At 37.5% G+C, this 25,165-nt stretch overlaps 1 protein-coding gene across 3 annotated transcripts; it reads left to right on the top strand.

The window, feature by feature from the left end:
- The first annotated feature begins 2,216 nt into the window (after positions 1–2,216).
- Positions 2,217–22,557, top strand: phrf1 (PHD and ring finger domains 1). 3 transcript variants are annotated; one of them, XM_048157955.1, is made up of 18 exons: positions 2,222–2,404; positions 3,062–3,200; positions 3,957–4,088; positions 6,732–6,919; positions 7,669–7,752; positions 9,883–10,013; positions 11,559–11,650; positions 11,745–11,884; positions 12,257–12,389; positions 13,364–13,485; positions 13,689–13,882; positions 13,980–14,102; positions 14,247–14,386; positions 15,503–19,090; positions 19,209–19,285; positions 20,612–20,737; positions 20,838–20,966; positions 21,178–22,557. In XM_048157955.1, the coding sequence occupies exons 2-18, from the start codon at positions 3,107–3,109 to the stop codon at positions 21,334–21,336; spliced, it is 5,652 nt and encodes a 1,883-aa protein (XP_048013912.1). In that variant the 5' UTR covers positions 2,222–2,404; positions 3,062–3,106; the 3' UTR covers positions 21,337–22,557. The 3 variants fall into 3 exon arrangements, with proteins under 3 accessions (XP_048013914.1, XP_048013912.1, XP_048013911.1); XM_048157954.1 differs by having other exon boundaries at positions 2,223–2,404; positions 11,745–11,902; XM_048157957.1 differs by lacking the exons at positions 20,612–20,737; positions 20,838–20,966; positions 21,178–22,557 and adding an exon at positions 19,402–20,245 and having other exon boundaries at positions 2,217–2,404; positions 11,745–11,902.
- The last annotated feature ends 2,608 nt before the right edge of the window (positions 22,558–25,165 follow it).

The raw sequence follows: 25,165 nt of genomic DNA, 5'->3' as shown, positions 1-25,165 counted from the left end.
TTAATTTTTTTTCTTGCATGTCATGTGTGGGGCTCTGTAGAAATATAGTATTTTGTTTCAAACATAGACTGTAAAAATATATGGATGACGCACCTCCATTTGTAGATAAGTGAAGCCACCAATGTCCCTGACATTTTGTGCTGATTTGGGACCTGAGTCTGCATAGTAGTAGGCATGAAGTGGAGCCGCACGCTATCAACAGGGTTGTTAGGTTTTCACAACAAAACCCACCCAATTGCTACTCAAAACTAGCCCAATCACATTTCAGGGGGATCTGGAAATGTAGAAATTAAAGTTAAAGCTCCGATCTCCTCTCGAAAATCCTGAAAAAAAAGTCTGTTGGTACCTCAGTGACTACTTCGCTCAGAGATGCTGTCAATCACAGCTGTCAATCATGACGTCACACACCTGTTTTTATAGCATCAAATAACTAACTAAAACCAAACTAATTAAAAAAACGAGCTCTTGAACTTACATCAGCATGATAAAAACTACATAAAATGACAGAAACCATCTTTTGATTTGGATTATTTTAACTGAAAATTAATTGGTTAGTTTGTCTCACGTCCTGTTACATTAAATGGAGAGGGCGGGGTTTATGACATATACTGGGGACCAACCACCTGGGGGCGATCGAGATGCTTTGGCTTCACTTTTCAGGACTTGTATGGCACACTTGGTTTCAAACATACTGGGGTTTGATATGACCAAAATCTTATATCACAATATGAGTAATTTTATTTCTCGATAACGATATTTATCACAATATAGTTGTTGTTGTTGTTGTTGTTGCTTTAAGTAAGGTTTTCATGATATCAATATTTTTGATACCATTTAAATTTCATAAATCTCAATTTCAGTATCACAAATATAATAATAATACCAGCCCACACTCTACAAATCATTGCGCTGAAATATACCCCCCCCCCCCCCCCCCCCACCTCAAAAGTTTTGTGAATGAATGCACAAGCTGCGTCCGAAATCGCATACTGAGTAGGTAATACATTTGAATTTCATGACCGTTGAAAAAATATATATAGTAGGAATTAAAGTAGTATAATTGAAATCTGGGCATACTACATCCGCCATTTTGTTACTGTCACATGACCTACCAGTGTCACTTACGTCCCTTCCACTCCATTCACAAATCCTCTCCTGTGGCCTCATGGGATAGTAAAGTGTCCATCATATGTGTAGCTACTTCAGAATCTCGCCGAAAGTAGTAACTCATCCAGGTACTTTTCGCCTACTGTTTTTCGAATACTATGAATTTGAACATATTACTCTGTCCACATACTGTTTTTTCGCATACTATATAGTAGAGAAGTATTCGATTGTGGACGCAGCGAAAGTTTCTTGGGGGAACGCAAAAGTTTTGAGTTAGATTGCAAAAGCATTATGTTATAAAATTATAATTTTTCTTCCCATCTAATTTTTTCCCTAGACTTAGGCCATCACCATCGCTGCGTCCGAAATCGAATACTTCTCTACTAGGCTATATAGTATGTGAAAAACAGTCTGTGAACAACAGAGTAGTATGTCTGAATTCATAGTATTCGAAAAACAGTAGGTGAAAAGTACTCGAATGACTACTTCCTGCGAAATTCTGAAGTGTGCATACGATGGACACTTTGCTATCCGATGATGAGGCCACGGGAGAGGATTTGTGAATTAAGTTGAGGGAACGAAACTGACGCTGGTAGGTCATGTGACAGTAACAACATGGCGGATGCAGTACATCCGGATTCCATTCATACTACACGCATTCGTACTATATAGAACGACTTTTTCAATGGTCATGAAGTAAATTTAAATTCAAATGTAGTACCTACTCAGACAGTATATGATTTCAGATGCAGCTCATATCTTTTTAGAGGCTCTGTATTTACTAAATAAAGTAAATAGGTTAATGCAAATTATTTAATACTGTGACTAAAATGAATGAATAAAAAAATAGGGACAACAACTCTATCAGAATTCAATTTTGACATATTGGTCAGCTGATAAAAAAAAATAGTGTAAATATATCAATTATTTTTTACAGAATTATAGGGAAGGCTAGAGAAGTAAACAATATTGTAAAAAAACAAAAACGGAAACAAAGGTTATGGTGTGTGTGCTCACCGTCACTGTTTTACACAGTTGAAAGTTCAATTCATGAATATTAATCTACGTGCTAATTAATATTCATAAGCCAAAACATTTACCCAAGTAGCCAGCTCACTAGCGCCTACATTCGGGCAGTCGTATAAAGCCTATTGGGCAGACCTCACGAAACTTTAATTAATATTCATGAGCAATTCCTTGCCATAGTAGGATTCGTAATTTCTCCAGCCGGTAGCGTACTAGCGTCAAAGACAAACGGACTTCAAAACACAAATAATGTCTTACACATCCTTACAGGGTAGGTACAAATGCTCAAAATTATAACCTCCCCGATGAATTAAATAAATGGGACTTTTATCGCCTCTAAAAGCTGCATGGATACGGCCTGGATAGTACATATAACAAAAATAGCTGAAGAGTTAAATTTAGACTAAGGGCAAGAAACACAGATAGCGTGTTAGCGTTAGCATTAGCTATATGACAAGTGCTCAAGGCTCACTTTCACAAAATAAAATGACTTTTGGTGTTTTGCATTTCATTATTTTTCATGTTTACAGCCTCTTTATAACTGTCCTGAATGTGTAGTTTAAATGAAATGTAGCAGGTTAGTGTTTTTATTAGCTGGCTTGATCTTTGCCGTTAGCATCGAGTCAATAACATTGTTCCGTATAATAGAAGCATTGAGAGTTATGTGCATTGAACCATCTGTATCAAACTACAAAATCCAAAACATTTCTGAGGACATTTAAGCTTGACGTGAAAGCTAATCGTTTTGGGTGATAGTGTATTTTAAAATGAGTACACAGATGAGTGTTGATAAATTATATTTGGTGATAAAGATAGTTAACCTCGTTTATTAGCTTATTCTGATGTATTAATTCTGTTTGACACTATTTAAATATTGGTCACATTTGGAGTGGATGTTCACATTGTATAATGCATATGTGCCTTACAGGTTGTTCAGTGCTGAAAAATATCTAGATTATATCAGAGCATAATCATGGATGAGGAGGACAGCCAGGATGAGCTGATCAACAGGAATGTCTCCCATGGAAAAGGAAAAAGACCTGCCATGTCCATCATCTCTGATGACGGTTAGTGGTCTTCTGTCAGCGAAGGGAACGACACAGGGATGTGTTGTGGGCCTTAAATGCATCTCTAGCCCCTATTTAACCCTATTTAAAATATCGAAATAAATAAATAAATAGTTTATTGAACCTTTATGTTTCATATCCTATTTGATACATCAGGCTTTTATTGCTCATATGATATAGTGGAAAGAAAAATATAAAATGCATATAAATATCAGTTTCTCAATGATATATCTTAAGATGATATTTAAATGCTTAGTTTTATGATAAAAACTCTGTAGTTTTTATTGTGGGGGGGCAAAACATAATGAATGATACAAATAAACATTCTCCAAAAGCCTGATGTATCATATTTGATTTTTCTAAAAAATTATATATGGATAATCAAGTAAAGTTGCTTCAGTTCAGTTACAGTAAGTGTTCATCTTGAAACATTACTAAGTAACAATATAAAAGTTAAAAGTAAATTACAAGTAAAGATTTCACAACAAAAGATACATGCCATGACTTTTTAGAATTATACTAGATTATAAGACCTTTTACTTGCTAAAAAAAGTATAAACTATCAATCAGACAGCAGAAAACATCAAAGTTGTGGTCATGTTGATCATTTAGAGGCCTTAGAAATTTGTGTATCAAATATGATTCAGTAAGCTTTAAAGAGTTAAGTTTAGGATTGCATTTAATAAATACATATTTTTATTCATTTTCTTCTTTTACTCTATGTGACTTCTCTTCCTGCTTGTCATACCAATTCAGAGGACGACTCTGAAGATGAGGGGGAATCAGAGGAAGGAGAAACAGGCAGCGAGGAAGATGATGATGATGATGAAGTGGAGGATGTCCTTGATGGAGAGGAGGAGGAGGAAGATGATGAGGGTGAAAGTGAAAGTAAGATTTAACTTCAGCATGCCTTTGCATTGACTTTTATGCTTGTCAGTTTAACTAGTTAATTATATTGAAAGAATTGAGATGGAATGAATAGTGTATTTCTCACTACAAAATCAAAATTTATGATTCTTTTTTTTTTTTTTTATGGAATATTGCAGTGTTTATTACAAATGATTTGTCCATGCACATCAGGGTCAGAAATGAAAGGGAACTTTCAAAAATGCTACAAATTCAAAATAAGGGGGCAAACATGCCCCAGCACAATTAGGCCAGATCTATTACGGCTGTCACGATTAAAGTGCAGTGTGAAATGAATGAAAAGTATTGATTGCAGCATTACATTTATTGCAGATTTACTCATGTTGCATCATATTTCATATGCAGCGTTGAGCTTTATAACTAAGCACACACGTTTCTGTTGAGCTTATGAATGCAATGTCCAATCAGAGGCATTTGATTCTTCTGCAGAGAATGTTAGATTGACATTCTGACTGACTTCTGAATCTGCATTCGCACTAGTTCTCTCATCATCATAACATCAAAGTGCAGAAAAAATGCAAGTAAGAGATTAATTTTACAGTGTAGACAGTTTCAGTGATTGTAACAGGAGTTTTTGTGAAAGTGCATAACTCTGTTTACTTCGGTGTTCTTCACTCGCATTCTTTGTATTATTTTTTTTCCAGGTTTGAATAACTTTTTTTTTTTTTCCATGCTACTGAAATAACCAATGTGAAGTCTTGATTTTCTAATCCGTAAAAAGCAATACATTTATAAATGGTTCTTAGCTTATGTCTGAAGCCAGAATATGATATGCTTTTTCCCCACAAAAAAAATGTTTTATTAATCAGCATTAATAATCGTTATTACAATATCAAGATTAATAATCATACATGTATTTACATTAAACAGCATTAAACATTCTGTGTAATAAACATAAATGCCATATCAGGATTCCAGACTGCGACAAAATGGTCGCATTTTGCATCCTTTTTTCCTGTCGGTGGGACTAAATTTTGTTAAGGCAGGAACACACCAAGCCGACGGTCGGCTGTCGGGCAGTTTTTGTTCGTCGGCCGACTAAGTTTTCTCAGTGTGTTCCACACCGTCGGCTGAAGTTGGTCCTTGTCGGCTTTTTTTCAGCCGATTCGAAATGTTGACTCGCCGTCGGAGCTCGTCGGGCCATCTGATCATTCTGATTGGCTGCTCAGCTACTGCCGCCTGCTGGTACGAAAAGGCATTTCATCTCACGCAGGTGCAGAACTGACGTCCTACTTGGCCGTCGGCTGTCTAGCGTTGGTTTGGTGTGTCAGGGCAACTTTGGACCCAGACGCTGCCGACGTGAGCCAACCCCGCAGTCTGCTTTCGTCGCCACTAGTTCGTCGGCATCAGCTTGGTGTGTTCCTGCCTTTAGAGGTCGCACTGGTGTGACCACCACATTGCCCAACTGATGAGAGCTGCCATTTCTGTTGCACATAAAGGCCCCGGTATACTTCAAACCAAGTTCTTTTTCGTTCTTCGTTTAGGGGTAAAACGAAGTTTGAAATGCGTGACCAGCGATATACTGTAAACGAACATCTGATGCCGCCCACACTGCTGAGAGCGACGGTTAGATGAATATGTAAATATGTGTAAAAAACTTTCTTCTCAGTAACAAAATAAACACAACAAAAATGAGAAAACAGCAAGCATTTTTTATAGAAAGCATAAGAAAAGCGTCTGATCATAACAACAGGGGTATGTTAGCACGAGCTCTGCAAATTAGCACTCCAGTCACGTCACGTCTTCATGTAACACTTTATTCAATAGATTGCTTAAAGGGTTAGTTCACCCAAAAATGAAAATTATGTCATTAATGACTCACCCTCATGTCGTTCCAAACCCGTAAGACCTTCATTCATCTTCGAAACACAGTTTAAGATATTTTAGATTTAGTCCGAGAGCTTTCTGTGCCTCCATTGAAAGTGTATGTACGGTAGACTGTCCATGTCCAGAAAGGTAATAAAAACATCATCAAAGTAGTCCATGTGACATCAGTGGGTTAGTTAGAATTTTTTGAAGCATCGAAAATACATTTTGGTCCAAAAATAACAAAAACTACGACTTTATTTAGCATTGTCTTCTCTTCCGGGTCTGTTGTCAATCCACGTTCACGACTCCACAGTGACGCTGCTGACTTGTTATCTGGTGCTCATAATAAATATGGCTGAGCAAAAAAATGCAAGTCTTCCTCTGTGTCGAAATCCTTAGACATGTTTGCGAAGGTTCTTTTGTTTACAGCGTGCGTCTCCCTCAGACTGTAAACGAAGCACCAATAAGCTGGATGCCAACCGCCGTAAAACAGGGAAGAAGAAGAAGCGGAGTCGCGAACGCGGATTGACAACAGACCCGGAAGAGAAGACAATGCTGAATAAAGTCGTAGTTTTTGTTATTTTTGGACCAAAATGTATTTTCAATGCTTCAAAAAAATTCTAACCATACAGTGACTTTCTTATAAAAGTGCTTTCCAGCAGATATCAGATCATGTGGTATCGTTGGGAGTGACGTGTTTACATTTTGCCCTAAATATTCATATCATAAGACCGGCCACACCATCATCAAACAAACATGGGAAGAAAAACACTCAGGCTTTACCTGTATCCTCAGATGAGGACTCCGTCAGTGTCCTGGAAGGAGCTGCAGGGAATGTTCCTGTGGATGCAGCTGGCCTGAGCTCAGATGAGGACTCAGAGAAATGCCCCATCTGCCTGAACTCATTCCACGAGCAGCCCGTGGCCACACCGGAGTCTTGCGAACACTACTTCTGTCTGGACTGCATTCTGGAATGGTCAAAGGTAAGATTGACGGGCTTAGACCCTTTACATCACTCATACATAAAGATCTTGTTCATATTTGGTCACTGATTCTGTACAGTTATTCAACATTATTCATAATATGCAAATACAGGTGAAGCAACTTAATGGTTGATGCAGTATTGTTCATAACAGTGTTATTTTATTATGGGTCCAAGCACCGAAGGGCCATGAGTCAAACAGAGCAACCGAGTTTAATTCCGACCAGCACCTGTTAACCTTGTCTAATAGGTGCTCAAAATTCATTGGCCTGTGTTCGTACGTTTTGGCGTCCTGTCATGGACATGAATTGAAATTTCACTTTTTTTTTCTGTAATTATTGACTGTAAAAACCACATCATCCACATGGGCCAATAGTGCTTGAACCCTGATGATCATTGACATACTATCGTAGTTTTTATTATTTATTTATTTTTCATTTTATTATTTAATTAACTTTTTTTGTTTAATTTTAAAGTATTAGTAATTTTGTTGTTTGCTTTTGTCATTTTTTTTAGTGTTTTTTAAATGTCTATATAGGTTTATATTAACTTTTATTTCAGTTTTAGTATATTTTAGTACATTAAGTTAACAAATATATTACCTCAGCAACTAGTTAAAATAAAATGTATATATTTTTTTTTCCAGTTAACGTTTATTTCAAGTAACAAAAATGTTTTTTTATGGTTTTAGTTTTAGTTAACTATAATAACTCTGGTTCATAAACAGTAATGTCACATTTTTTTTTTCAGAATGCCAACTCGTGTCCTGTGGACCGAATAGTCTTTAATAACATTCTCCTGAGAAAGTGCCATGGTGGGAAAGTTCAAAAAACAGTGAGTCACGTCTTTCCATCAGGATTGCTGTTACGTATAAAAGGCCCATTCACACCAAGAACTATAACTATAATGATAACTATATTAGGCTGCTCATCAATAGATGTTAATGTTCTGTTTATTATAAGCTTGCTGCAGTTATATCGTCTGCCGATTCTGATTGGTTGTCAATGTTTTTCATCATTCATCAGCTGGAAAAGAAAAAAAAAGGTTCAGAAAGTGATTCTAACAATACGGTTCCTCTGTGTCATTTTCATTATAGCTGTAGTTCGCCCTATTCTCATACAAACTTATGGTCATCGTCCTTGGTGTGAATGGGCATTTCGAGTTATTTATTAGGTGCTGATTTAATGATGTGTTCTAGTCATGCTGAAAAGGTTTATGAGTTTCACGCACATGAATGGCAACACAATATTGTAATGACAACTGGGAAAACTTGAATTGTCTTTGAATATAGTAGTATTGTAAAATTATGATCAAACAATATAACAATTCAGTTTACATTAGGGATGTGCAGCGATTAATCGCGATTAATCGTTGGCAAAATAAAAGTCTGTGTTTACGTAATATGTGTGTGTTCTGTGTATATAATAGTTATGCAAATATAAATACACACATACATGTATAAACTTAAGAAATACATTCATGTTTAAATAAATATATATTTTATTTTATATATAAATATAACTATTTTATATAAATCTAACATTTTTCTTAAATATATACATGTATGTGTCTGTATTTATATATGCATAATTATTATACACAGAACACACTCATATATTACGTAAACACAGACTTTTATTTTGCAAACGATTAATCGCGATTAATCGTTGCACATCCCTAGTTTACATCAACTTGATAAATTGAATAAAAATATGAAAAAGCAAAAACACACTTGATGCGCATTCTTTATTCGTGACATTTGTGACTTCCCAATTCACAAATACAGACTTCCCAGGAGGACTTGGGCTGTCTTAAATTGCACATATGAAACTCATACTTCTGAGTCATGCATTCGTTATTACAACATGTAGGGCCCTATGAAAAACTTTTTATTTTTTCCCAAATTCAGTGCTTTCCATTTAACATTTCTGGATTCCATTTTAATTTGTTTAATTAAATTTTAATATTCAGAATATGTATAATCAATTACATTTATTAAACTTTATGATCAAAAATTGCAAATATTGGTATTTTTCCTCTTTATAAACAACATATTTTTTCTATTATTTATTTATTATTATTATTATTTTTTTTTTTACAATAACAGGGCACTATGAATTTATATTTTTTTCAAAAAATTCTATTGTGTGTTTTGATTAGCCTGGTTTTATGATTACTCTGAGAGGTACATTGTACTGTCCAATAGTAATATAGTTCTGTCACAGTTTCTTCAAGTAAACCGAACGTTTATTTTGACTTGTTCTCGTGAAGACCTTTGAGTTTCTATGTATGTGATCTGACAACTTCAAATGAAATTGAAGTTGCAGTTAGTGGTCAGTTTTTATATAAAATTTATTTTTTTTGGCCAACGTTTTCCACTTTGATGTCATTTCAAATTACTATTGTTGTAATTAAATATTTGCTTAGTTATCACCAAAGCTCACTGTTTTGCTGTAGATCATTAAACCATTATGCTGCCTCAGAAGTCCATATTGTGATTTGGTCAAGTGTACAGCCCGACTTGTATCCAAAATTTGTCAAATTCCACAACATTGTGTTGTTCAGTAAATTCCATTTTTATTACAGGATTCTGTGATTCCATTTACGTTTTCCACATTTAAAGAAATATGTTGTGAATAATAAATCCTAATAACTACATCTGAATTCAAAATGTACTGATTTCAATCATTTATTTATACATAATATCACAACGTGGTTTCACAAATGTGAAAGTCGAGTGATTATTAGACCATTCGCTACACACTTGCTTCCGCTCATTGATCAGTGTTTCAAATCACTTACGATGTCAAAAAAAGAGTTTTCCCCCTTTCTAAATACAACTTTTCTTGGTCATTCATGTGCTTGGACATCATAATTATGATATTTCCGACTCCACTCGAAGGGCACATTGAACACAACATAATATCAGCCTCAATCGGAAAGTATTGGTTTGTGTGTGCTTAGATTGCAGTTAAGAAGCCTGTAAAACCTGGGGAGGAACAGGTGGACGTGGACCTGGATCAGACCAGCTGTGAAGTTTGCGGGGGTCGAGACCGTGAAGATCGTCTCCTGCTGTGTGATGGCTGTGATGCTGGGTAAGAAATGTATGACAAACCAGGGATGTTGACTCGAGTCCCAAATTTGATGACTTGCGACTCGAATAAGAATTTTGTAAGGCATTAGAAAACCCACAGACAGAGGTAAGTTGAAATGAATCAGATATGGTTCAGTATTTAATGTCATGTTAGCTAGCTACTTAGTTACTGTGGACAATGGACATCAACTACAGTTTTGCCGTGAATTATTTTAAACCAGCTAAATACGGTGTGGTGCCAGACATGTTCGGTTTCAACATATTAAGAGATATTAACTCAACCCCTGGGATTATCATAAATGGAGATTATTAAAATATTAACATTTTATTTTGAATTAAGAATGTGCGGCATTAAGACATGATTATATCATTTTATATTGTGCACATATAGATGTGGGCTAGGGTTGTTAAAAATACTGACTTCGGTAATAAGTCAGTACTGAAATTTTAAAAATGTGACGATACCAGCATTTGCCCCTGGCATTTTGAGCCTGTTGAGTAGATTCCTAAACACCTCTGATTGGCCATTTTGTTCACGCACTCAACAGTTATGTCAGTGATTGGCATCTATCCGCGTATATATTAGGGATCCGCTGATAGACACCTGCTTTCAAACGCTCCCACGTGTACGCTTACTGTTTGGTGAAGAGTGTCAATGATGTCTATTTGCAACATGTTTTTGAAGTGTTGATCATTGTAGCCAATCACTGACATACTGTATCTGCTGAGTGCGTGAACACAGTGGCCAATCAGAGGTGTTTTAAGTAAAATTTCAGTTCCGACTTGGTACCGAAGTTGGTACTTTTGACAACCCTAGGCCTACCTCGTCTCTGGGGCAGCATTCTAGTCATGCTGGGCTATGTTCAAATCCTTTTTTACTTTTGTAAAAGAGATTTTTAAGAATATAAAAAGTATAAGAGTTTAAATTGATTAATTCAGATTGGTGTCTGATATATAAAGGGATCTGTTTGCCCCAGTAATCTCCATAAAATGATTAAATAATCTCCTTATCCAATGATCACAAATGACTGATTAGTCCTCTTGACCAGTGCAGAGGTACCATGTGTCATCGGCTTATTTGTGTTAATAAGCAGCGATTTGGACATGGACCATGACACTGACAAACTTTTTATAGACAGTGATTTGAATATATACAGTGTTGTTTTAAAAATCAGAGAATTATTATCTAATTAAATTTCCAGGAATAGTCATAATTTAGTCATAGTGTTTGTTGTTTAGTACTTTAACACAGTGTTTCCCAACCTTGCTGCTGAAGGCACACTAGTTTTGGATGTCTCCCGTATCTGCCCCATATATTTCTGGTCTTGGAGTCTCTACTAACAAGCTGATGAGTTGATTCAGGTGTGTTTGATTAGTAAGAGTTGGAAATTGTGTGGTGTTGGTGTGTCTCCAGGAACAGGGTTGGGAAACACTGCTTTAACATACGATCTTGCATGTTAGCCCCGCCTATTTACAGGACCCCAGTTTTATTGGTTAATTTCAATTCGGCTACTTATTCAATATTATACTCACTTTTTTACGGAAGGTATCACATGGAATGTCTCACACCGCCTCTGGATGCTGTACCTGTAGAGGAATGGTTCTGCCCAGAGTGCATCGCCAACAACCGCACATCAGGTCATCTTTCATTTCTTAAAACCGCTTACATTAACATTACATTTTAGATTTGTTACATATTGTAATAATAACCATATTTTTCATCTTGTTATAGGTTCTGAACAAATTAGTGAAGAGGAGAGCAGCTCTCTCCCCACCACCAGCCGTTCCCAGTCTAGACCAACCCGAGCTATCGCACGGACCCAGCAGAGTGAACGAGTTCGGGCCAACGTCAACAGACATCGTATCACACAGGCACGCACAGCAGCACAGGTTTGCATGATGCATTTGCTTTGCTCTCTAATCACAAGTGTGTAACATTGTCTCGACTGATTTGCTGATGGCTGAGATTTGTGTGTCACTGATGAATCTGGTCTAACTGGTTTGTTTAATGCAAAAACAACTGGATACTTTGGATGTTTATGTTGTTTTGTTCAAGTACAAGTAAATGACATACTTACATGCTAGAATAAGCATGAACAAAAAAAATATCACTTAACTTTGTTCATATGGTTGGAGTTAGTGGTTGAACAAACTCGTTTAAACTTTGGGAATGTTTTTTGCGGTACTGTACTACTATTGTTGTGAGCTAAGTGAGTGCTTGATTTGTGTGGTGGTGTATTTTAGCTTGCTCCCAGATATATGATGCAGTCCACATGGTTGGATGAGACCATCAATGCTGTAGTGGCCGGACTCAACACAGCCGTGTATGTGCGAGACTTGACTCCTCGCCCCAGACCCCGCCGGAGGAGAAAGACAGGTGAGACACATAGACCCGCCATTTACACCTGGAATTAAAGGGTTAGTTCACCCAAAAATGAAAATTATTTCATAATTTACTCACCCTCAAGCCATCCTAGGCGTGTATGACTTTTTTGAAGCCCAAAAAAGCACATCCATCCATTATAAAAGTAATCCATACGGCTCCAGGAGGTTAATAAAGGCCTTCTGAAGCGAAGCGATGCATTTTTGTAAGAAAAATATCCATATTTAAAACTTTATAAACTGTAATTACTAGCTTCCGGTAACGTCCGTCTTTGCGTTCACAAGATAGTCGAGTTCCAGCGTATGACGTAGGATGTAGGAGTAGCGTAAGCTTAGGTGAGAGTGAACATCTCTTGTGGTTCAGACAAATAGGTCTGGGCAACAAACTCAAGCTCCTCCAACATTTCTCTTTAATTCTCGTTTTAGACTTCTAATTCGTGACCGGTGTTTTGTTTTGCTCTATCCTCTGTACGTCATCAATACGTCATGCATCAGGTTAAAGTTCGAAATCGACTTGCGTACGGAAGCCAGTGATTTTAGTTTAAAAAGTTATAAATATGGATATTTTTCTTACAAAAACGCTGATGAATGGACTTTTTTTGGGCTTCCGAATCTTATGCCCCATTCACTCCCATTATAAAGCTTATGGGATAATTTTTATTTTTGGGTGAACAAACCCAAAAATGAATAAATGTATTAATATCTTTCAAAGAAAAATAATTACCCCAAACTTTAACAGAAGTGTATGTATTCATGAAATCAGATACCCTACTGTAAAATAACATGTTTTACAGAAGACACTTTTGAGACATGTGTTACTACCTACTTTACTGTTTTGCCTGACCTCTTGGCATTGGTTAACGTGAAATGGATCATTTGTATTTAGACTTTTAAGTTTTCATTAACCTGATTGTTTGGTTCGGTGTGGTTCAGTCTATCTGTCTGATTTAAATGGGATTCTCTTACCAGTTAAAAGAAGGAAAACCAAAAGCAAATCCTCAGCAGTCTCAGAGGGGAAAACAACAAAAAGCATGGGAGTGAGGAGAAGACGGAAACGCAAAGTGAGGAAGTCAAAATTGAGAAGAAAACTGGTAAGTTCTTGACAATTTTTACAGTTTTTGTTCTTTTTTGTCAGGTTGTTGAAAGGTTGTTATAATGGGTTTTTGAAAGCTCTAATATAAATGCTTTGCTGATTAAAAGTATTGCTTTACCTCCTCTATGCAAGAACATGTGAAAGTTTGCAATTACATGTCTGGCAAAAAAACTGATAAAACTGAACTTTTTGCCCCTTCAGGTCAAAAAGAAGGAAACGAATTCCAGAGGTCGTATTGCAAGGAATTTAGGGATTAAGAAGCCCAAGCCCGGTTCCATCATTCCCTCAGTTTATCGGCCTTCAGAGTACAGTTTAGGAAGTATGCGGGCAGAAATCGGTGCAGCCTCCCTCTCTGTTTACGGAGATCCCTTTGACCTAGACCCCTTTGACGATAGGTGAAGTTCTACTTGGTTTTATTTTTTATATTTGTCAAATATTTCTAAGAAGTAAGTGGTTCAGTGTCTAAGTTAATCTTCCAATTTATCTTGTTAGGGAGGATGAGATTCAAGTTCCAACACCATCCTCTGTTCTGGATGCCAAACGCCGTGGCCTCTCCCGTTCTGCCTTGCGGTCCCATCAGCCTGTGGCCAGACCCATATCTGCCGGCCTCTCCAGGTAACTACTAGAGGGGGGGAATCACTCTTTATGGTCACGATGGAGGAAACAGATGATTTCTACTTCAAGGTGATGAAAATCACAATGAGAATATGTTTGGGGTTTAAATGGGTGTTTAAATCCTGGTTGTGTGGTGGTTTCCAGGCAAGGTGTGAGTATCCCACAGGTGGAAGCCCCTGTACCAGACCTGCTGGGGAGTATTCTCAGTGGTCAGAGCATGCTTCTCATGGACAGCTCTGATGTGGTCATCAACAGAGATGGTTCCCTCAAAGCAACCAAACCTGGTAAGTCATGCTTTGGATATATATCATATATCAGGCAAGAATTTTATCCTCAGTTAGGGTTGTACAGGTACTGAAATTAGGTACAATGTAAATATTTTGCACATTTCTGATGACAGCACGGCATTTGGCATTGTAAGCCTTGACATTCATGATGATTGAGTTTTAACTAACTATGCAACTGTATATAGTATGGGTATATATGGGTATAAAAGTATTGATTTCTCGATTTTAATCAATTCTCATTTTGAACATCAGAAGGTATGTTGCAATCGGTGTTTCAACTATGGAAAGACGTCAATAAAACAAACGTAATGTTATATTTAACTCAAAAGTCATTCATTGTCCAAAAACATGTTAGTCAGCTAGGAAAACAAACTTAGAGAGGAGCATTTTGATAAATATGTGGACTATATTGCATATTCATTGTATTTTTACTTAACTTCAGTATTTAATATGTTTGAATAAATCCTTCATGTTTTTATGACAGCCACCATTTAAATGTTTATTAAAAAAAAAAAAGAGTAGAAACATAATTATGTCATTCAGAATTTAATATTATAGCGTTATATTATAAAAACTTGTAATTTAAATGTAAGTAGCCTACAAATCAGTTCATTTAAACCTTTAACCTAATATTATAGTGATGTACCAACTGGGTTCCCTGTATAGTTTACAGCATTATATTTGCCTTTGGGCTAACTTGAGTATATTTACATCTGTCTGAATGTTGATTAATGTACACTGTTTCTTTCTAAATGAAAAATATAAATAAATAAAAAATTCTCTAGGAAATTTGCCATGTATTGTACCTGATAGCCCTCAAATAATCTATATAGTATTGAATCGCAAGCTTGTGATTCGAATCAAGTCGTGAAATTTGTGTCAATACCCAGCCCTAATATGTATATAAAGTATATATATATATATATATATATATATATATATATATATATATATATATATACACACACACACCGTCTATTTGCAACCACAAACATAAGCCAGACCTTATTGTACTCCTTAAATGCATCTGCGTAGATGGTTTCAACAATGCTTGACTTGATGCTGCATGATTGTCATCCTTTCAAAAGTCCAATTTTTGTTCATTCCTTTCAGTGTCCCTGTCCTTGCCAAGGAACACTACCCCTAGAGAATCAAGCTCAGGGGAAACCGCAAACACACCAAACTCAGAAACGAGTCCCATCCACCCCTTTGAACAGCCTGGTCCTTCCTCTAGCCCATTAAGGAGGTCCACACCAGTACACAATTCTCATGGGTCCTGTTCCACACCACAGAATCCCACATCTCCACCCATACACTCTCCACTTCTTCCTCATTCTCACCCATCTCCTTTGGGACAGCCCCATTTGCATCCAGGTGCTCTTCACAGGCCCATCACCCTAAATCCACCAAGACCTGGAAATGGTCACTTGAGCACTAATGGGATTAGAGGTCAACCCCTCTCAAGGGTGTCAAATAGCTCTTCTGACTCTCCCCATCAAGACAAGGAGGGTACTGCCCGACAACCGCCTGTGAGAAAGCCCCCTCCAAAGCCTGTATGGGTGGATGTTTCTGTATTGCCAAGGATACCAAAAATTAAAAGGGACAGTACCTCCAGTGCAAATAGTAGCAGTGACAGCAGTAGCAGTACTTTGCCTGGGTCTTCAGCGACCAGCTTAGCAGGGAATACAGGTAGGGAACGTACCGTTGACCAGCAAGGAATGGGTACAAGTCAGCAAAACAGGACAGTGGATGCTCAGAGGCAAAGAGCAGACCGAACTGGTGCCTCTTCTTCATTTTCTAGCTCTTTCACCTCCACTACATCATCTTTCAGTGCCTCTGCAAACTCACGCCCGTCCTCCTCCTCCGTCAGTTTCCGTATAAACACGAGTGGAAACCCATGGCAAGCTCGGCGACTTCCTGCATCAGGAGGGACTCTGCCTGGGAATGATGAGGAATCATTAAAGAAGAGTAATAAAAGTAAACAGATACTGTTGTCTTTAAAAAGAAAAGTCAAAGAGGAGAAGTGTGAAGTCTATGACCCCTTTAACCCTACAGGGTCTGATTCATCTGATAATGAACCAGAAGGTGAGGGTCTTGATGTTGGCACTCAAAATACTGAGTCTCAGGTGGCAGTTGGAGTCAATGAGGATGCCTGTCATCAAATCAAGTCTGAGCCTATGAGTGAGGACTCAGATATGGAGAGAGACTCGGAAATGTGTGCAGAAGTTAAAACAGAACCAGATCCTTGCAGAGACGAACCGTGCAAACAATCACCACATCATTCAGACACAATCGACAGTCAGGCTACCTCAGGAGCTTCTATAAATTCTACTATATGCGAAGCTAGCATAGATCCTGGAAGTCATGAAACACCAGAAAGTCCATTTCGGAAAACTCAGGAGCACTCCAGATCAAGCTCATCATGCAGTGACAGAAACGTTAAATTGGAGGTGAAGTCTGAGCCTGAGGCTAAACCTCCACCCGTCAGGCCCCAATCAAAGTCCCTTGAAGAGTCTCTAGCAAATCTACAACAAGCTTCCAAAGGAAATGGGGTGTGTAAAGAGCTACCTTCAGTCAGTGGTGCCTTTAATGCTACTAACATAATGGAAAGACCTCACCAGTCCCAGTGCAAGGATAGGAAGCGGTCCCCATCAACCTCGCAAAGCCTTTCATCTAAAGACTCCCATAAAAAGAAGCACTCAAGGTCAAAAGAAAAGAGGAGGTCACGCTCAAGATCAAGAGACCGGCGGCGATCCCGTTCAAAATCAAAAGAGAGGCAGCGCTCAAGATCGAAAGAGAGAAGACGTCAACGGTCAAGAGACAGGAGGTGTTCCTCGAGTTCCAGCAGTAGAGAGAGGAAGACAAGTGGGAGAAGAGTGAGTCGTGAGAGGAATGACAACCGAGGGAGAGAAAGACGAAAGAAGAGATCAAAAGAAAGAAGGCGATCTCGTTCGTTCTCTAGATCTAGGTCCAGAGAAAGGAGGAGAACATCAAAGGATAAGGGTGACAATAGGTTAAAGAGACAAAAGTCAAGATCAAGATCAACGTCTAGAGAGCGGAAAAGGCGAGAGGATCGATCAGAGACCTCTCGGCGTACGGAAAGGAGCTCCCATAAGTCTGCAGAGCCCATGTCTACTGAGTTACATGAGCCCACTATTGGTTCAGTCAAGTCTACAACGACGGTGAAGACAGAGAAAGATGCAAGAGCACACGAATATGGGACTGCTTCATTTAAACCATCAATTAAACAAGAGACTCGGTTGGTTGACATCACAACTTATGGTCTTGGGTCATCAAGACATAGTGACCAGACTAGAGCAGTTAAAGAAAGCAAGGAAGAGGTTTCACTTGAGCTGCTTAAGCTCAAGAAGTTGAAACAAGAGGAACCTCGGCCCATTAGTGCTGTCAAGGAGTTGAAAGATCTCAAAAAGGAGGAGGATCTGGGTCTTAACTTGTATGGAGAATTAGATGTTGAGATCGCAACTCATGGTCTTGGGTCATCAAAACATGGTGACCGGACTAAAACAGTTAAAGAAAGCAAGGAAAATGTTTCACTTGAGCTGCTTAAGCCCAAAAAATTAAAACGAGAGGAACCTCTGCCCATTAGTGCTGTCAAGGAGTTGAAAGATTTCAAAAAGGAGGAGGAACTCGGACTTAACTTGTATGGAGAATTAGATGTTGAGATCGCAACTCATGGTCTTGGGTCATCAAAACATGGTGACCAGACTACAACAGTTAAAGAAAGCAAGGAAGATGTTTCCTTTGAGCTGCTTAAGCCCAAAAAAATTAAAGAAGAGGAACCTCAGCCAATTAGCACTGTCAAGGAGTTGAAAGATTTCAAAGAGGAGGAACTCGGCCTTAACTTGTATGGAGAATTAGATGGTGACATCACAACTCATGGTCTTGGGTCATCAAAACATAGTGACCAGATTACAACAGTTAAAGAAAGCAAGGAAGAGGTTTCGCTTGAGCTGCTTAAGCCCAAACAGTTTAAACAAGAGGAACCTTGGCCCATTAGTGCTGTCAAGGAGTTGAAAGATTTCAAACAGGAGGAGGAACTCGGTCTTAACTGTGGAGAATTATATGGTGTTAAAGAGATGAAAAATGAAGAGATGATGTCTTTAAACATCTTCAGCAAGGAATCACCAAATCGTAATGAAATTAATTTGAAAAGTGTTGATTTAGAAAAGAGCCTCACTGGCTTTCAGGATGAAATGCAAGTGCAAGAAATGGTTGAGCCAAAACAGAATAAAATTGAGCAAATATGGCCTGATGAAGATGATTCACCAAGCTGCCGTGACAACCCTCTTGTCATCAGTTTGGATACACCTGACATAGACGCCGTGAACTGTAAAAAGGAGCCCACTGAGTCATATCAGTCGCCACTTTTAGAGGAGGACATGGAGTTGTCCCCTCTCCAACCACCAGATCCCCCAATAAAACAAGAACCTGTTATGTCGTCCGATGAAGATATTAGCGTTGATTACTTGATTGATAATTTGGACTTCATTAAGAAAGAAATGAGTGAGAGCTCTGTGGCCGACTCAACAGAAGACCCCAAATCCACCACTCCAGAGGCTCCAACAGGGAATAAGCAAATTACTGAAACAGTTGCAGCTGGTGCAAAGTCTAAACCACAGGGCAAAAGAGTTACTTGGAATTTGCAGGAACCAGTAGAACCCCAGTCTGAGAAATTAAGCAGTGAGTAAAATTGTTTGATGTACTACTTTACATATTTAGTCACATCAGGCTTGGTCTGAAGCATTCAGGCTACATAAAACTAAAATATTTTGAAAATGTTTTCCCGTGCCTTATTTAGAACTTGCTCTCTTCAAACTAAAACTCAAGCAAGAAGGGTCGCGAAGGTCTGCTACATCCCAACAAACCTCCAGTCAGGTACAACCTTGTCTTATACTTTCTTTCTTGCAGTATTTTAAAGGGATAGATTCCCCCAAAATGAAAATTGTCATCATTTACTCACCCTCATCGTTGTTTCACACTTATGACTGTAGTCTCCAGAAGACAAAAGAAGATATTTTGAAGAACTTCAAGTGTAAACTCCAGTGACTTACATTGTTTATTCCAAAATACTGTGAAAATGTTCCAAACCATCATACTTGTTTGGAACAACTCTAGTAAATACAGAATTTTATTGAAGAGGTTACATAAATTGATCTAAATACGTTTTTGTGGATACCAGTGCACATCATAATTGTTGCACCTCATATGTAGTTGCACCAAGCAACCAGAGGGTGTCATCATGTCACTGTTCACATTCACAATTTGCAACATGATCTCTCAAGAAGGTAAAAACAATGGTGATGCAATTCCTATTGTACCCATGTGACCGAAACTGAAAGCAGCCTTATAAGGCTTCACTTCAGATGAAATGAAAGTTATCCTTACACTTGGAAATTGCATCCTTCTTTCACAAGGAGTGTCCCTGACAATTCAAGTTTATTAAGGTTTATGATTGTCATTTTGTGTATCTTCAGTAGTTGACAATAAATCTTTCTGTGAAGTTTTGCATTTCTCAGAAATCATTCAAGTGCATTGATTTTGTGCTTGATAAATTATTTCACATTACCTTAAAGAGAGAGTTCAACCAAAAATGGAAATGATCCCATAATTTCACCCAAAAATGAAAATTATCCCATAATTTACTCACCCTCAAGCCATCCTAGGTGTGTTTGTCTTTCTTTCAGTCAAACACAATCGGAGTTGCATTTAGTGCTAGTGATACAGTTATTGATTACAGTTTATAAAGTTACAATAATGGATATTTTTCTTACAAAAACGCTTCGCTTCACTTCAGAAGGTCTTTATTAACCACCTGGAGCCGTATGGATTACTGCTATAATAGATGGATGTGCTTTTTTGGGCTTAAAAAAAAATGACACCCATTCACTCCCATTATAAAGTTCGGAAAAGCCAAAATATTTTTAAATGCAACTCCGATTGTGTTTGACTGAAAGAAGAAAGTCATATATACCTAGGATGGCTTGAAAGTGAGTAAATCATGGGATAATTTTCATTTTTGGGTGAACTAAACCTTTAAGCAAAGGGAAAGTCCGGAAGATCACAGGAAGCTGAGACGCCTCATTAATCTTTGAAACTTTTAATGGGAGTTTTTTTATTATTGTGGGCAGTTTCAATGGACATTCCAGCTTGAGTACTGTTATGGGTACTACAGTAATACCATAAATCTATTCCATATTAAAGGACAAAGCTTTATCTAAGGCTGATACAAAACTCACAGCAACAGTCTCCAGCCTTCCTCCCCAAGATGAATCCAGCAAACCAAAATCCCGCAAAGAAGCTATACAAGACCCCAATCAGAAAGATAAGGTGAACAAAGCATCACTGCGCAGTTTCATCACATCGCTGACTCATTTCTTTCCATTGTCTTGATGTCATGAATTTTTAAACATTGTTTTTCTTTCCCTAGTACATGAAGAAACTTCATATGCAAGAGCGAGCAATAGAGGAGGTCAAACTTGCAATAAAGCCCTTTTATCAGAAAAGAGACATCACAAAGGAAGAGTACAAAGAGATTTTGCGGAAAGCCGTTCAGAAGGTAATTGCGTGACGTCAGATGTTTTCTTTTGCAGTTGATTTTCATATTCACTTCCTTTTACCACCCAAGTAAACACATGTGACAAGCACATTTGCAAATACTATTTTGGTTTCTTTTTCTCCAGTGGGTCATTCCTTGGATGAATTATTAAAGAATTATGTTATTACTATGAAAATAATCCCAATTATGTCTCGTTTGCCCTATTCACAAGGTGTGTCATAGCAAGAGCGGTGAGATCAACCCGGTGAAGGTAGTTAACCTGGTCAAAGCCTATGTGGATAAGTATAAACATGCAAGAAAACACAAGAAAGATGAAACTGGACAAAGCCAAAACGCAGATGTCCCGAAAGACTTCCAAACTTCAGTGTGAGGTTATACATCCTTTTCAGACGGTATCATTAGCAATCAACTGTAGATTTGATTACTTTTTAATCTGCGCATTTCTACGACGACATAGGAAACTCTCAAGGGCTCATTGTCTTGTTATCAGTAATCAAATGAACAGTTTTGAATGTTTGTATGCTTTCTTTTTAATGTAAAGATCATTTGAAAATATCTGGGCGTGTCCGAATACAAGATTTGTGAAAAATCTTTACGTTGCCATTGTTTAAAACGAGTCTTCAAGAGGGTGTTGTGTTTCTTTGCTATTTTAAGTTTTATCCAACAGGAAGTGTAAGTTGCTAGACAGGCTCTTACATTGTCAGACTAAAATATAAATCATTTGTGTGAACTAATTTATCATATATATACACACACACACACACAATATGCTTGAACTTGGTAAACATCAAAGTTTCATCATGAACAATTGACCTAATTTTTTTTTGGTATATGACGTACACGCATAAGAACATCTAGGACGTTCTGCGATCTCTTCGAAAACTTAAAAAGAGCATTTATTTGAATTTAAAATATTGTTCTGATATCTAGTCTTTATGAGACTCTGGACTCTATTTGGTTGACTGATTTGTTTAAAATCTTTTAAAGAGCCTCACCCTCATCGAATGGCTTTGTTGTAAATAGGAAAACAATACGGTCATTTCGTGACACTCGTGAACTGGCTACAATGGATCTTTTCTGTTCAGTTGAAAAGTGACTGTTTAGCAGATTTCCTTTTAAATCATGTCAGATGAATGTGTTTGCCAATTGTTTTTCCTGATTGCCATTGGCGTTTTTTTTTTCTGTTAGTGAATGACAGCTTTTACAAATGACATTCAGACTCGAAAATAACCATTTCTTTTTGCATTACTAAATGAAAAGCATTGATAAGAAAAGTTGATTGTAAACAATGGCTGAAAAGTGTAATTCAAAAGGTTTTCATTAATTGTCATTTTCATTGCTTGAGAAGTGTAACTTGATGTAACTTCAGTTGCAGAACATGTGGCCTGTTTTCCTGTGGCAAACTGCAGAGTTGCTCTGAGAGTTGATTCTTTTCCTGACAGAGAGGATTCTGTTCTCTTAACTGGAGTGAACTTTATCATGTGAATCCAAGCAGTCACAGAATACATGATTCATGATGTAAAATTGGTGCATCCACTGTTTGTGTAAATAATTTTATTAGATTCTTTATTTAATAAAAAAAAATCTCTTGACACGCTTCTTGCTTGTTTCACAGTCTCAAAATGTGCTGATATTTAATGATTCAACTGTCAATAATGGATCTCATTCACTAATAATTGCGTGGATTATTTCGTATTTGTACGTACATGAAATTGTTCTTAACCTTGTTCTTATTTTAGTGAATTTGGAGTATTCTAAATGAGCAGCCGCGTGCACAAGGTTATTCATTGATATTCAATACTATTTTCAATATCATGGGGAAAACTACAACATTAAGGGCATAAACAACACAAGAGGCGTCACTCGTATTGTTTTGAATTGGAGAAAGTGGTGGAACAAGTCCCGCCTTTTAAATAAGAGCCAATCGCTGATTGATAAAGTCATCGCGTCACTGCAGCGGCCGTTAAATCTCTGGTTCCTATAGAAACAGTCAGACGCACGAGGGTATGCATCGACGTCACTTTCCCGCCGAAAACGCGCTCCCTCAGCTGGACTGAGTGGCAAAAGAACCTGCTGCGTAACTGGATTAATAGGAGAAACGGCGAAAACGCGAGTAAAACTAACGAATTACCCTAAAGGTTGGACTCGAAAGTGTTTCTTACAACTTGTCAAATAAACCTAATCCATGGATATTGACATGTAGCCAGGAGTCGTGTTTCCTGACATTTATATGTGCCTGATTTGACGCCGGGGAAATACATAAAGCAAATCTGGCTGTGAATATTTTATATAACTACAATATCGGTAGGTTTAAATCTGCTTAATCACTTATATCAATGTTATATCGTCATATTGTCCAGCCCTAAAACATATATCGTTTTATAGTATAGTTTTTGACAGTGCTGTTTATTTAAAAACACCCAATTATGCAGAATATAAGATGGAAAATATTTAATTGATGAGTCGTCAACATAATATATGACAATACAATAAGGTATGAATTTACCTCAAAATTCGACACAAAATGGTAACTGCAAATCCATGTTTCTTTGCCTGGAGTCCAGCTGTTTCTGTGACTTAAAGTGATCCATTTGCTTCTTTTTCTGTTGCTTTCTCTAGTTTTTAAATATATACCTCAGGGTTTGTGTCAAATCTATTTGTACAGTCAGCCGCAAAGCTCTTTCCCGTTTTGAATGTGTTTTGTGTGTTTTTCGCGACATTCACGCTGAAAACCAATGCTGCTGCTCAGTCTTTTGCCACTCAGCGTGCGTAACCGCAGTCCTAACGGTCGACGGTGACGTCACGTGCATACCCTCTAGAGACGCACACTTAGGACTGCACATGCGCATTAGCTCGATCCAGTCTGAAAAATACCGTTTTTGTCATGATTCGAGCTTTTAGAAACAAAATTTATGTGACAGTTGTTGTCAGATTTCAATGGTGATTTCAAATATGAAATTTAATTGAAAGCTTGGCAAACAGCTTTGGAGAATTTGATGTTTTCCCATTTAAAGAGATAGGAGCTGCACTTGCATGCCCAAGAGGTGTTTCAAAGATGGCCGCCGAGTGAAATTAATTGTCTTAAATGGACTTCAGCCAAACCATGTCTTTATAAGGGCTTTCCACACACGCTTTAATAACAGGCTTGCATCACTCATTTAAGCCATGCCGCTGGCGCTGTTTAATGACACGCTCTCGCCTGATCCTCCAGCAATGCCAAGTGTGCCATTCTCACAATAAACACCTTTCATACAGACCCAGATTACAGACCTCTCATGAGGCAGCTGTACATACACATATATCTGTTATTCAGAGAAACCTCGCAGCTGAACATACTCACTGTATATGATGAAATGTATTTAAGATTAAATTATATTATTTAATAATTTTATAGATGGATTATATAATACAATTAATGTAACATACTTTAATATAATAATTATAGTCATCATGTTAGGATGAAATTTCATATTTATATGACTTCTTAATGATTATAAGTCCATACAGAGTAAGTGCTTTTTGAGCAAGAGTGCTTTTAGTTCTTCCTATATTTTGTAGTAAATTTAGAATTATTTTTAGGTGAAATTTTCAGTGAATCATTATTTGTTCTTAAAATTGTTCATACGCACATTTTAAGCACAAATTTGTGCGTACTCATGCTTAGTAAATGAGACCCAATGATTGCACAATTAGTCATATAATAAGCCATGTGAAGAATTATTAGGCACGTTGATTTTGATGAAGTTCTGATCATATTTTTTTTTACCAATTTTTTTACCGACAGACAGATTGAGAGTGACTCTTGAAGGACCAGAACCACATCCTCTTGTACCGCTGTTTGAGGAATTCATCTTCTAGAATCTGTCAGTAAGGTGTGGGAGTTCATTTTTAGTCCATCTCGTATCCTGAAAAGTCCATCTTGCAGATATGGAATAAAAATGAACTTCCAAAACATACTTTCTTTCCAAAAATTCTTCAAACAGTGGTATAAGAGGATGTGGTGCTGGTCCTGCAAGAGTCACTCTCAATCTGTCTGTCTATAAAGCCTATAAAAAAAAACAGTATTCATGTATTTTACAACACTTCAGCTTGTGTTTCTTATTAAGTGGGGGTCATTTTTTAGGATTCTTCACCTAACCTAAGTCTCTGAGATCCTGACACCTTGCACTTCTGGAGACTCCAGGTACAGTAGTTTTCAG

This window comes from Megalobrama amblycephala, linkage group LG15, assembly GCF_018812025.1.
Source record: "Megalobrama amblycephala isolate DHTTF-2021 linkage group LG15, ASM1881202v1, whole genome shotgun sequence".
NCBI lineage: Eukaryota > Metazoa > Chordata > Actinopteri > Cypriniformes > Xenocyprididae > Megalobrama > Megalobrama amblycephala.
This window is presented reverse-complemented; position numbering and strand designations above follow the sequence as displayed.